The sequence below is a fragment of the Hippocampus guttulatus genome, chromosome 12 (genome assembly GCF_054856545.1).
Source record: "Hippocampus guttulatus isolate MCC_2025c chromosome 12, RoL_Hgut_1.0, whole genome shotgun sequence".
In the NCBI taxonomy this organism is placed as follows: domain Eukaryota; kingdom Metazoa; phylum Chordata; class Actinopteri; order Syngnathiformes; family Syngnathidae; genus Hippocampus; species Hippocampus guttulatus.
In genome coordinates this window covers 19,816,710-19,829,710 of record NC_141272.1, presented here as the reverse complement: position 1 = coordinate 19,829,710, position 13,001 = coordinate 19,816,710, and the positions used below count along the sequence as shown (strand labels likewise).

The 13,001-nt window shown below is 43.8% G+C and overlaps 1 protein-coding gene across 1 annotated transcript in view; it reads left to right on the top strand.

Annotated features, from left to right (window-relative positions):
* The window catches only part of LOC147197771 (RNA-binding protein Musashi homolog 2-like), an 81,881-nt gene that overhangs the window by 51,440 nt on the left and 17,440 nt on the right, over window positions 1–13,001 (top strand). The window contains exon 7 of the mRNA XM_086126143.1: window positions 4,724–4,772. Coding sequence (XP_085982269.1) covers window positions 4,724–4,772 — 49 coding nt within the window. The remainder of the gene's footprint in view (window positions 1–4,723; window positions 4,773–13,001) is intronic.

The following is a 13,001-nucleotide window of genomic DNA, read 5'->3' as shown; positions in this document are numbered from 1 at the left end:
AGGTGTTTAAGTGTCTACTGGATTTGGTGCGCATGGATCTGTAGCGTCTGCCTGAGGGGAGTAGCTGGAAAAGGTGGTGGGCAGGGTGCGGGGGATCCAGGAGGATTTTCCGTGCCCTTGTCTTGATTCTGATGATTAGCAGTAAATTAATCTTTGCAGTGTGAGATTGGAAAAAAATACTCTGATTTTGTGGTATGATGTATTTTATTAAATAATCCTGTAGTACACAGCTGCTGATGTAATTATGTTCATTGTTAGTGCATAGTTTTCAAACATTTACCCTTTAGATCAGGAGTGTCAAACTCAGATCCTGGAGGGCCGCTGTCCTGCATGTTTTCCAAGTCTCCCTGTTGCAACACACCTGATTCAAATGATCAGATCATCAGCAAGCTCTGCGGAAGCCTGACATTGAACCTGTTCATTTGAATCAGGTGTGTTGCAACAGGGAGACTTGGAAAACATGCAGGACAGCGGCCCTCCAAGATCTGAGTTTGACACCCCTGCTTTAGATATTATACTTTTGAATATCAGAATTCTTGATTGTTAATATCAGTCAAAATAGAGAAATGGGTTCCCATGGTGAACGTTTACGGAAACCAAAATTAGTTACCGTGGTTTCGCATTGGGTGATCCAACGGAACCGAAAAACGGTTTCTGTGAATTTCTGAAATCCTCAGGCTTGGTGATTTAAATATTCACTTTTTTCTTTACTTCATTCGACATCTAGCAACATTAAAACAGCAACAAAAAAAAGTTCTCTCCTCCTGTGTAAAGATTTTAGTCCCAAATGAGTGTTGCAACCATCACCATTGTAAATGTTGGTCAAGAGCTTAATGAGATTTTTTCAGCATTGACAGGCCTTTTATTTGGTTTAGCGTATTACCTGCCACGGTCAATCTGCCACAATTACTTTTCCCATGCATATGAGAGCAGTGACAGACGGAACGTTTTACAAGGTGAGAAAATACAAAGTAGTTTATACATCTTATAAATCTCTTGATGGTGTTGGGGGAAGAGTGGCCTCCTCTTCCCCGCGTGTTCGTTGAATTTCGGACGAGGAGAATGTTGGTAAACCAAATAAAGGCTGGAGGCGATGAACAAGTGGTGGTCTGGTCTCTGAACAAACACAACTAACAGAGAGGAATAACACCTTAACCATCAAACCTAACTAAGAAGAGAGGAATAATACAAGAGTATTCCAATTCTAGGAGATGATTGTTACAAGGACGCCAAGCTACGCTGTGGGCATTGGAAGGTTATACAGCATGACTAAATATGAGCAGAATACAGACTTCAATGGGTTGCACTTTTGACTATTCATTTAGTCCGACCGGTATCACACACACCCAGCAGTCTTTGGCTGTGTAAGGAGTTGTTTGTCATGAGCACCTGAGCTCCTTCTGTCGCTCTGCTTTATTTTGCTCTGACCTGTCAATTGTATAGCTGACAAATATGAAATCCACAAAATATCCTACAGTCATACTCCTAAAAAATAGAATGGATGCATTCTCATTGTCATGAGTATGACCAGAACATATCAGTGTTAAGGCAATGCATGCTGTGCAGGAGGAATCAGTGGTGAGGTGTAACAAAGTACTACTACTTAAGTACCTAAGTAGATTTTTCAGGTATCTGTACTATACTTGAGTATTATATGTACTTTGTACATTTCTGACAACTTTATACTTTACAGATAAATGTACTTTCTACTTCTTTCCTTTTCAAAATAGGCACTTTTTTCCACCTCCGTGTGGGATGTTACAAATAAAGAGAAGTCAACAATGGTTGAGATCTTGATTATTTCATTGACTGATATGGATCTTGAGGACTTATATGGTGAAAAAAAATATGGACAGAAAGAATCCATGGCCTGATTGAAGATATTTTTTGACAGTTAGCTACAAGAATCATTTGTAGTGAATGCATTTTTGTGTACCAGCCAAAAAACTAGGCACGTCGAGCAATCACAAATTCTCACTTTATCGGAAAAAAACACATACAGTACATTTAAGGTGAACATTTAGTTTTTCATTTTTTGTCATTATCATCATTTTTGTTCCAATATTTTGTTTTGCTAATGTTGTATCTGTTGTCAGTCCAGTCTTGATTGCCTTCTCTGAATTTAGCACACAGTAAAGCTTTGTCCAGTGATGTTTATCTTTTTAGTTCAAATGCTGTGCAACTTAATACAACGAGGACTATTTTGTGTGCAGATTTTTTTTCTCCCGTTGTTATCAAAAACATACATATAGTGTTTGCCATAGTTTGCCTGAAAAAGTAACTTAATTATTGTAGTGATTCCTTGATTTGAAAATAACTTAATGGGTTACTTTGTTTTAACAGGTCCTTCATTACTTCAATTCAGCATCTGTAAAAACCACCGCCTCTCGGTAAAAAATGACAACCAATTCAACAGTATTCTTAGCCTTTACCCTATTTTCTATTGTACGGGGTCTACCCCAAAAGAGCCTGCTTCTGTCCTGTCTAGTCACTTTTCTATTCCACATTTTAAAGGGTGGGCAGTGACAATGGAACTGTTCCTCTGAACCTCTTCCAACCTGGCTCTCGAACGCAGGTCGAGAAGGGCTGTAATGTCGCTGTGATCTGATTGGCTGATAGATGTAGGCTTTTCCTTAAGCAATGCAGCAAGCAACTCTGTTGCACACTCACTCACAATCACCAACCACCATTAAAATACAGAATATTTTCAGTCAAGCTTATTGTGTTTTACAGAAATACTTGACCATATTTACAAAATTATATGTATATGTAAATGCGGACCAGGCATTATTGGAGATACCGAGAACTAGGCTGAGGCTCAGAGGGGATCAAACCTTTTCTTTTGCTGGTCCATTTCTCTGGAAGGACCTCCCACTGAACATTCGGCAAGCCTCCTCGCTGCCCATCTTTAAAACCCGCCTCAAAACTCACTTGTATTCTTTGGCATTTGACTCAGCATAACTCAGATTTGTTCTTGGTTTTGCTGTTCGGTGCTTTCTACCATCTTTACTGATTTGTTGCTTTACTGTTCTATATGTTAGTTGTTCCATGTACAGCACTTTGTATGCAGCGATGGCTGTTTGAAAGTGCTCTATAAATACAGTTAAGTTGAGTATCTTTCAATGAAATAGGAAGCTTGTGGTACATGTACAAGAGAACCACTTATCCTCACGAGGGTCACGGGCATGCTGGAGCCTATCCCATTTGTTTTTGGGCAGTAGGCTGGGCTACACCTTGAACTTCTTGAGTATTTTTTAAATTAATAAAAGTAAAACAAATTTGAAGTTGTTTAGCTGTCAGCTAGTATTTTATTGCTTTTTACTGATATCAGTTTTGCGGTGCGGTGATTTTAGTACAGGCATCGAGGTATTTTGCGGAGGTATGATATCGGTGTCAAAATTTGGATATCGTGACATCACTAGTCTAAACCATTACTAATTTGTGTTTGGAATACGTTAAATTAAATTACAATAAATAAAAATGGCGGCCCGGTAGTCCAGTGGTTAGCACGTCAGCTTCACAGTGCAGAGGTACCGGGTTCGATTCCAGCTCCGGCCTCCCTGTGTGGAGTTTGCATGTTCTCCCCGGGCCCGCGTGGGTTTTCTCCGGGTGCTCCGGTTTCCTCCCACATTCCAAAAACATGCATGGCAGGCTGATTGGACGCTCTAAATTGTCCCTAGGTGTGAGTGTGGGCGTGGATGGTTGTTCGTTTCTGTGTGCCCTGCGATTGGCTGGCAACTGATTCAGGGTGTCCCCCGCCTACTGCCCGGAGACGGCTGGGATAGGCTCCAGCACCCCCCGCGACCCTAGTGAGGATCAAGCGGTTCGGAAAATGGATGGATGGATGGATGGATGGATAAATAAAAATGTTAACATGAAGCATTGAAGTTATTCATGCAAATATCTGGTCATGAATTATTCCAATCAGATCTGAGTGTTGGTGGCACTCACAATTTTCTTCACGGGCATGACCAAATCTGCAGTACTACAAAATCGTTATGAAAACATTTAACACATCCAAGAATAAAAATATTATAATAATGACAAACATATAGCCTACTGCCAGCAGGATCAATGTTCTCACGGCTTGAGAGTTTCTCCATCCCTGTTACGGGGAGCTTCGAGGCAGGAGTGACAGAATTACCGGGAAGTCCCGTGTTAGGCTTTCAAACTGCAAGCGGAGGCGATCTGAGGTGATCACAACCCGCCTCCGATGGCGTGCTGGTGGACACGGATCGACACTGGCCAGTGAGCCTTTCCCACCGCCCAAAAAAGCGTGTTTACCCATGATTTTGCAACAGTGGGAAAGGGGTATAGGAGTGTAACTTGAAAATGACCTCGGGAAAGACTTCATCAGTCCTTTACAATAAGCCTTATCAAAAAGAAAGGTTATGGAATAGTTTGCGGATGTCTTCCCTCGTGAAATACTCACACATTATGTTCTGTACTTTCGTAAAATAAAAAAAATAAAATACCTCAATGTTTCAGTGTTCATCAATCGGTGTGTTTGCCAACATGCCACTGATCAATACAGGATGTGTTACAACGCATCTTGAAAATAACGAACAACTGCTATCACAGCTGTAAGAATACTGACAAGCATCTTAATAGTACAGGAAAATGTTTGTACTGTGTGTTGTCCTTGAAGCGTTTATTTTTTTTGTTTATTTGTTTGTTTGTTTTTTAATATTGGTGAAACTAATGTGTTTCCACTTTCCTTTAGGTAGAAGATGCCATGATAATGTTTGACAAAACAACTAACCGACATAGAGGTATGTTTAGCAACCCTGCTGCTATGCCAATGCTACTATACTGTGCACTCGCCACAATTGTTGAGCTTTGTCAGTGTATCATGTCCATTACAAGACAGTCCTCACATGATGTTCCAAAAAGACATACTCGCATTCTCGAACAATTTACAATTCAAAAACCTCTCGAGGTACACTAATAAATACCTTCCTTCAAACCTGCCTATGAAGGTCGGGTTCCTTGTTGTTGATGACAGATAGCTTTCACTCTGCCAGACAATCCATACTACATCTGTCCCCTTATCAGAGATTCCATACTGCTGTCTGATACACCCACAAACAGACATAACTGCATGTGCAAACTGCAGCCGGAGAATCAAGCCCAACAACTAAACACAGCACATAGACTACATTTTTATTTCCTATCAATTTAATTAGCCTCATTCCCCTTGGGCTATTTTACCCCTTTGATACGTCAATCGCGATCTACACTGGCATTCATTTGTTTGGATGATGAAGGACAGAGGCATGGAGAGGGAGAAAAGGGTCAAATAAGGGAAGGAGAAGGAAAGAGAAAGCAAAAAAAAAAGATGCACTGAGTTGAAAAAGAGCTAGATTGAAGGAAGGAGGCCTGTGTGGTCTGATAAGGGCTCAGATAGCTGATTCTGCTGAGACACTTAGGTGGCAGGATTGTTATCTCCACCACCTCCCTGTCCAAACACCTTATCTTGGCTTTGGCCAAGCAGCCCTCTGCCCCCAAACAGAGGACTTAACAAAGACACAGAGGGACTAAGGACAAGACAGACTTGTGAGTCGTTTTTCTAAAGTGATGGATGGTGAGTCACAAGTGATACATTCCAACATTTTTTAAAAAATCCTTACTTTCCAAATCTCATTTAATTTCTCAGATATTGGTAATAAGATAAGAAAAGATAAGAAAACCTTTATTAGCCTCGCAATGGAGAAATTCCCAATTCACAGCAGCAAAGTTATGAAAGGAAGAATGTTGTGTATTGTTGCTTATGAAACACTCACAAGTAACCAATAAACGCAGAGACGTGATTAACCCAAGGAGTATTTTTGTAGTTAAATGAGGACTTGCATCATTAAAAAAACTTTGATAGAGAAGCATCTCCATAGCTTAAACCAGGGGTCGGGAACCTATGGCTCGCGAGCCTTATGTGGCTCTTTTGATGATTGCATCTGGCTCGCAGATGAAAAAAAATATATTCTCATTTGTTTAATCCATCCATCGATCCATTAAATGTAGATCATTAATTTTTTCATATGAAACAACTTGTAGTTGTCTCGATTTGAGAAGTGTTGAGGTAAATGTCAAGTGTTTCATGAAGATTACTCTCATTTCAAAACAGGGTTTCCACGGGTCATTTAAAAAAAGAAAAAAAAAGGCTTCAATGGCATTAAAAGGCGTCATTTATGAGGTTCAGAGGCATATTGCACCGTGTGCAAAAAATATCTTTAAACTTTGCACATGTCAGGGTCCAGGAGGTGCCGGACAGAAGTGGACTCTAAAAACGCAGACTCAGGCCAAATGTACACAACCAATATTTATTTCCAGAAAAAGTTGTGTGATGCCGATGAAATACAAATAAAGATGCTGGTAAAGGCACCAGGATAAAACGAGAGAAACAAAAGGCAAGGAAAATACAAACGAAAATGCCGAGAATAATTTACCAAAATGACTACGACTAGAAAAATGGAGAGCAAAAAAACAAAGAATGGGACAAAAACAGCGTAAAATTAGGAACATGAAAAGGAAAATTGCACATGAACAACGGCTTGAGCAAGGCAAACTATCGGACAGTCGGTTGTTGGCAGGAAAGTCCTGAAGTAGTGGCTTGATTGTGATGCAGTACAGGTGCGCAGCTGAAGGGAAACGCCCCACCACTCAGCTGGAACTCAGAACAAAACAGACAGAACATAACAGCACAACGAGCATTGAGCCTTGAATTCACGCCAGGAGGCAGTTGAAAGTGCTTTACCAGCTGCTGCTACCACTACACCTCCAGTGACCACCAGCAGTGCCACGACCGACGAGCGGTATTTGGCATAAACGCAACTTGGAATGCGGAAATGCTGTGGTGTAGTGATGGGTCCATGAGGCCTCATGAGGTGTGTCGACACACTGACACACTGTGTTGATACTGTGTCGCTTACCATTGCCACCTGGGACCTTCAAAATCGCTGCAGCCAACCCACTTGAAAGACTGAACTGACTGATTTGATGATGAAGTGTAAACAATATCATTCACATCCATGCATTTATATTGTGTCATTCAATGTGATTAAATAATGTGAAAATCATGTGAATAACGATGCTTGTGGGCTTTGTCTTCACAAATTTTTATTTGGAAAAATAAGATGCTCCAGTGTTTTAAATTTCGGTCTGTCACGTTTCTTGCATGCTATTTCCCCTGCTGTATGACACAGTGGAATAAGACAATGGAATAAGACATGTCGAAAATCCGAGAGGCACTTGGTGAGACAAGGAGATTTGAATACAAGTAGATCAAAATGGCTATACACAGCGGACAATTTGCGTTTGTCAGGAAGCTGCTCCATAATATGCACGTACTGTAGCAACGTCACTGGAGTGACTCAGCACTCGATAGTCCGCTGCTCTCTGCGCGTGAGCTCGAGCACGTACTCACGGCGCTGACGCAACCCACGTCACATACAGTATTAAAGAAGCTTTGAACTACGACAACAGCTAAGCTAGCCTAGCCGACGCGACGCTCGAAGTCAGACGGACACATTTTTCTGATAATCTGTGTGTTTTCCTTTTTGCCCAAATATATATTTTTATTCCAGCGAGGGTGAGGTCTGGCTTCTTTCGGCAGGCGGCATCGTGTCGCTAGACGCACTTCCTTATAAACACTGTGTGGCGGGCTTTTGCTCAGTCGACGCACGCACTGACACGTGGATTGCTCTGTGAGCCCGACACATGCGTTGACGCATCAGTGTCGCTGGACCCATCACGACTGTGGTGTTGGCACACTGGAGTTTATATATATATATATATATATATACACGAGAAACTCGAGAAATACCAAGGGCTCAGAGAGGAGCTGGAGAGAGCCTGGAAGGTAAAGGTGACAGTCGTGCCTGTGGTGGTCGGAGCACTTGGGGCAGTGACCCCCAAACTAGATGAGTGGTTGCAACAGATCCCGGGAACAACATCGGACATCTCAGTCCAGAAATGTGCAGTGCTGGGAACAGCAAGGATACTGCGCAGAACCCTCAAGCTTCCTGGCCTCTGGTAGAGGACCCGAGCTGAATGAGGGACGGACACCACCCGAGGGGGGGTGAGACGAGGAATTTTATTATATACAGTATATATATATATATATACCACGGGATGTACCACCGGACCATAACTGAAGTGGCCGATCTCAAGAAGTCCCATCAGTGGCTAGAGAGGGCTGGCCTGAAGGACAGCACAGAGGCACTCATCCTGGCTGCTCAAGAGCAGGCCCTGAGCACCAGAGCCATTGAGGCCCAGATATACCACACCAGACAAGACCCAAGGTGTAGGTTGTGCAAAGAGCCACCTGAGACGATCCAACACATAACTGCAGGGTGTAAGATGCTGGCAGGGAAAGCCGACATGGAACGCCATAACCAGGTGGCTGGCATAGTCTACCGAAACATCTGTGCGGAGTATGGACTGGAAACCCCAAGGTCAAAATGGGAAACACCTCCGAAGGTGGTGGAGAATGACAGAGCGAAGATCCTGTGGGACTTCCAGATCCAGACTGACAAGAGAGTAATGGCGAACCAACCAGATATCGTGATCATGGATAAAGGGCAGAGGAAAGCCATTGTCGTGGATGTAGCGGTCCCAAATGATGGAAACATCAGAAAGAAGGAACACGAGAAACTCGAGAAATACCAAGGGCTCAGAGAGGAGCTGGAGAGAGCCTGGAAGGTAAAGGTGACAATCGTGCCTGTGGTGGTCGGAGCACTCGGGGCGGTGACCCCCAAACTAGATGAGTGGTTTCAACAGATCCCGGGAACAACATCGGACATCTCAGTCCAGAAATGTGCAGTGCTGGGAACAGCAAGGATACTGCGCAGAACCCTCAAGCTTCCTGGCCTCTGGTAGAGGACCTGAGCTGAATGAGGGACGGACACCACCCGAGGGGGGTGAGACGAGGAATTTTATACTGTATATATATAAAATATACACACACACACACACACACACACACACACACAGTATATCCATCCATTTTCTGAACCGCTATATCTTCACAATGGTCGCGAGGGTGCTGGAGCCTATCCCAGCTGTCTTCAGGCAGTAGGTGGGGGACCCCCGAACCGGTTGCCAGCCAATCGCAGGGCACACATAGACGAACAACCATCTGTGCTCACACTCACACTAAGGGACAATTTGGAGTGTTCAATCAGCCTGCCATGCATGTTTTTGGAATGCGGGAGGAAACCGGAGTACCTGGAGAAAACCCACGCAGGCCCGAGGAGAACATGCAAATTCCACAGAGGAAGGCCGTAGCACTGCTAGGTCGACGCGGTCACCACACGACCACTGGGCCGCCTTTGTATTTGCATTTTTTTTTTCTTTTAATGCCCGCAGAAAATCAACTTTCAAGCTGCGGAATCAAGATTTGCTCTCTGCAGAATCAAGATTGTTGATCTGTGCTGTTGAGCAGGCTTTTTTTTCAAATGGTAATTTAAACCTTGCTGCAAATCTGGTTGGTTTAAATTTTTCTAGTCAAATGTGGTACCACATGAACGTGAAATAACATGCAGTCTTGAATTACTGTCAGCAAAATATAGATAGATACTTTGTGAAGCAAAAATTTATCTCTGGGCTATTCAGTTTTTTATCTACCAGAGACAAATTCCTTGTGTGTTCTACATATGTGGCCAATAAAGATGATTCTGATTCTGAACTGATTAAGAGGTTTGGAATAATAAGCGGAGCAAATGTTTTGATGATGGTAACTTTACAGTGTGTTTGATTGCACTTGTTATAAATTGTGTATTTCTGGTTGTATTTCATATTCCCCTTTGGCAACAAAAGTGGAGCAACAACTGATGTGCTTTCATAATGAGGCACTGATGGCCAGTTTTGTATTGCACAATAACTTTGACTTCTAATCCCTATTTTTTTTAATTAATTTATTATTTTTTTGTGTGTTTCACTCCTGCAGTTGTCACCCCTCTAGCTATTAAAGCCTTCTCCTTGGAAAACAAGAATGTAGCAAGTAAAGCTCCCTGCCATTGACTCTTGCACTGCCATACACTCTCCAGGGTTCATATCATTTCCAGTGCATCTAATTACAGCTGCCAACTGCAGCATCTTGCTTTCTGAATTTCCCCAAGGGCAAAGTCATGAGCACTCCTTTAGTTGTCTTTGGACGCTGATGCCCATCTCTCTGTGCATATGTCTGACTGCTGGGTCAAGGATTAGGATCAATGATTAGAAGACAAAAGTTTTTGTTCCCATGTGTCCCTACATATTTGTCTCATAGATATTGTTTTCATTATATCTGAGTGCTTAGAGTGGTTGGTCCAGGGGAACGGTACTCAGAATAAATTTGAAGAGTGTCATACATCAACAAATATGCTGTATTAATGACTTTATGGCCTCAAGGAGGCAGCGCATATGTTTCAGCCTCCTGTGGAATTTGTACTGTGTGGCATGCCATTCTTGTTTGTCTACTTGGACGACATACTTGTGGAAAATGCAGATGCGAAGGACCACCTTACACATCTATATATATCGATATCGATATATAGATATATATCTATATCTATATATCGATATCGATACATATAGATATAGATACAGATAACCGATTCATTCCCCACGCAGCTCGTATCATGCGGCTCTTGTCTGAAGCTCTGCGGGGAAAAGGGCCAAAGTATGAAGTGGACTGGTCCCCGGGGATGAAGCAATCTTTCAATCCCACCAAGATTGCATTGGCCAATGTAGCTCTGCTGGCACACCTGTCTCCCACTGCCTTGGTCCCGATCACGACAGATGCATCAAATCTCGTAGTCGGAACAGTGTGAGTATTTGGTGCGTGGTGCCTGACAACCACTGGTCTTCAGCAGGTAGCTCCCAGACAACAAGAAGAAGTCACGCACCTTTGCGAGAAAGCTTTTTCCTTACCACCTGTCTCTTCCGATTCCTTCTGGAGGGCCACTAGCTTACTGCCTTTGTGGACTACAAGCCACTGCTATTTGGCATGGCCAAGACGTAGGTCTGGTTGGCAGTAACATCAGCTTGGCGCAATCCCAAAGTTCACTCGAGATATCCAGCACGTGGCTGGCCAGGACAAATTTGTTGCCGACGACCTCTTCTCTTCTCTCGTGGGGGGCGTTCACCTGGGGCTTGATTACGGCGCCATGGCTGCCGACCAGGCCGCCAACCCTGACATTCAAGCCTATCATATATCCATCACCAGACTGCATCATCACAATTAATGACACCACACTCCTCTGTGATGTCTTCACCAGGCAACTGTGCCCCATGGTACCTGCTGAATGGTGGTGCTGTGTTTTTGACACCATTCACAGTCTTTACCATCCGTGTCTGAAGGCTTCCACTTCGCTGGTGGAGGCCAAGTTCATCTGGTCGGGCCTCAGGATATATGTCAGGACGTAGGCTAGCTCTTGTATTGCATGCCTTCGCGCCAAGGTACGAACGATAACATAACAGAGGCCTGTTTCTCATGCCGGAGAGACATTTGATAACGTCAACGTTGACCTGGTGTGAGCCCTTCACTCAACTCCTCAACATGGTAGGTGGACCACCAGGTGGCCAGAAGTGGTTCTACTAAAAATAGCCTTCTGCTTCTGTTTCAAAGACACAAATAATGAAATTAGTCAGATGGACTATCAGCACTATGGATACAATTTTTTTTGATGAAAAGAGCAGGCAGCGGAGAGCCTTCTTGCCCCTCTGGGACATTTGCTCCTGGGTACACCTTTGATCCTTGGCAAAAGTGGAGAATCCCAAAACAACTGTTATCTGGACTTTCCTCTGGATGAAAACTATGCTCTGACGCCAGCATTCCTATCTGCTCCCTACCTATCCTTCTCAAGCCCGAGACGATAAGCTTGTCCATGAAGCTGCAGACGCTTGACATGTACACACAAACATGACAACAACGCATAGCACACCTCCCTTCATTGGATTCCTATTCGCTCCCTCCTTTTGACGTAAATTGACTGACAGAGTGCTTAAATGGTTCGAGCTGCGAGTCAGACTGGTTGTGTCACGTTACCCCTCTCTGCCCTTCCAATTCTCCCTGTTCACTACATGTAAAGTCTCGATTTGTTATACATGTCTTTTAAATGTACGCTGCATGTGCTGAGGTTTTTTTCTGAGGCTCAAACCATGCTCCCATCCAAGAACAATGGTAAGAGTCTGTCAAGGGGTGTTTCCTCCTCTTCCCTATTGTTTTAATTTCACATCTAAGAACGAGGGGCGCTGAACAATGAACTGCCAGGCTTCCTGTTCTGTCTTCCTCTGTCGGTCACTGTTTTGTTTATGTTCCTCTGGACCTACTGTAACTGAGAAAGTAAATGGCTTATGTGTTTTACATACCTGACCAATAAATCTGATTCTGAATCTGATTCTGATCGACTACCTCAGCTGAGGTTGCCAGGGCATTAATTGCGGCCTGGGTTGCCCCCTTCGGTATGCCAGCTGACCTCACCTCTGACATGGGCCCACTGTTCACGTCAGAATTCTAGGCGGCAGTTGCTGAGAGTTTGGGGTGAAGATTCACTGCACTATGGCAAACCGCCCGCAAGGCAATAGGCTGTGGGAATGATTTTATCATTCTAAGAAATCCGCTCTGTGTTCCAGCCTCACAGACAGCAACTGGGCTGACCGTCTCCCGTGGGTCATGCTTGATCTCAGATATGCTCCGAAGGAGGATTTCTTGACCTCATCTGCTGAGCTAATTTACAAGTAGCCACTGCGTGTTCCCAAGGGAGTTCCTCCCAGATCCCGTGGGTCCCTTGTTTGCTGCCTCTCATTGTGCTGTGTCCCGGGGGTTTGCTGACAATACGGCACCATTCCAACATCTGACCTACGTGCCCGTAGACCTGCCATCAGCCAAGTACATCTTCGTCTGTCATAACAGCCATCAGAGCCTGCTGCAGCCCCCCAACAAAGGGCCCTTCCCGGTGCCGGATGAAGGGTCTAACAGCTTACTGATGGACATTGGAGGTAAACCAGAGAAAATCACAATG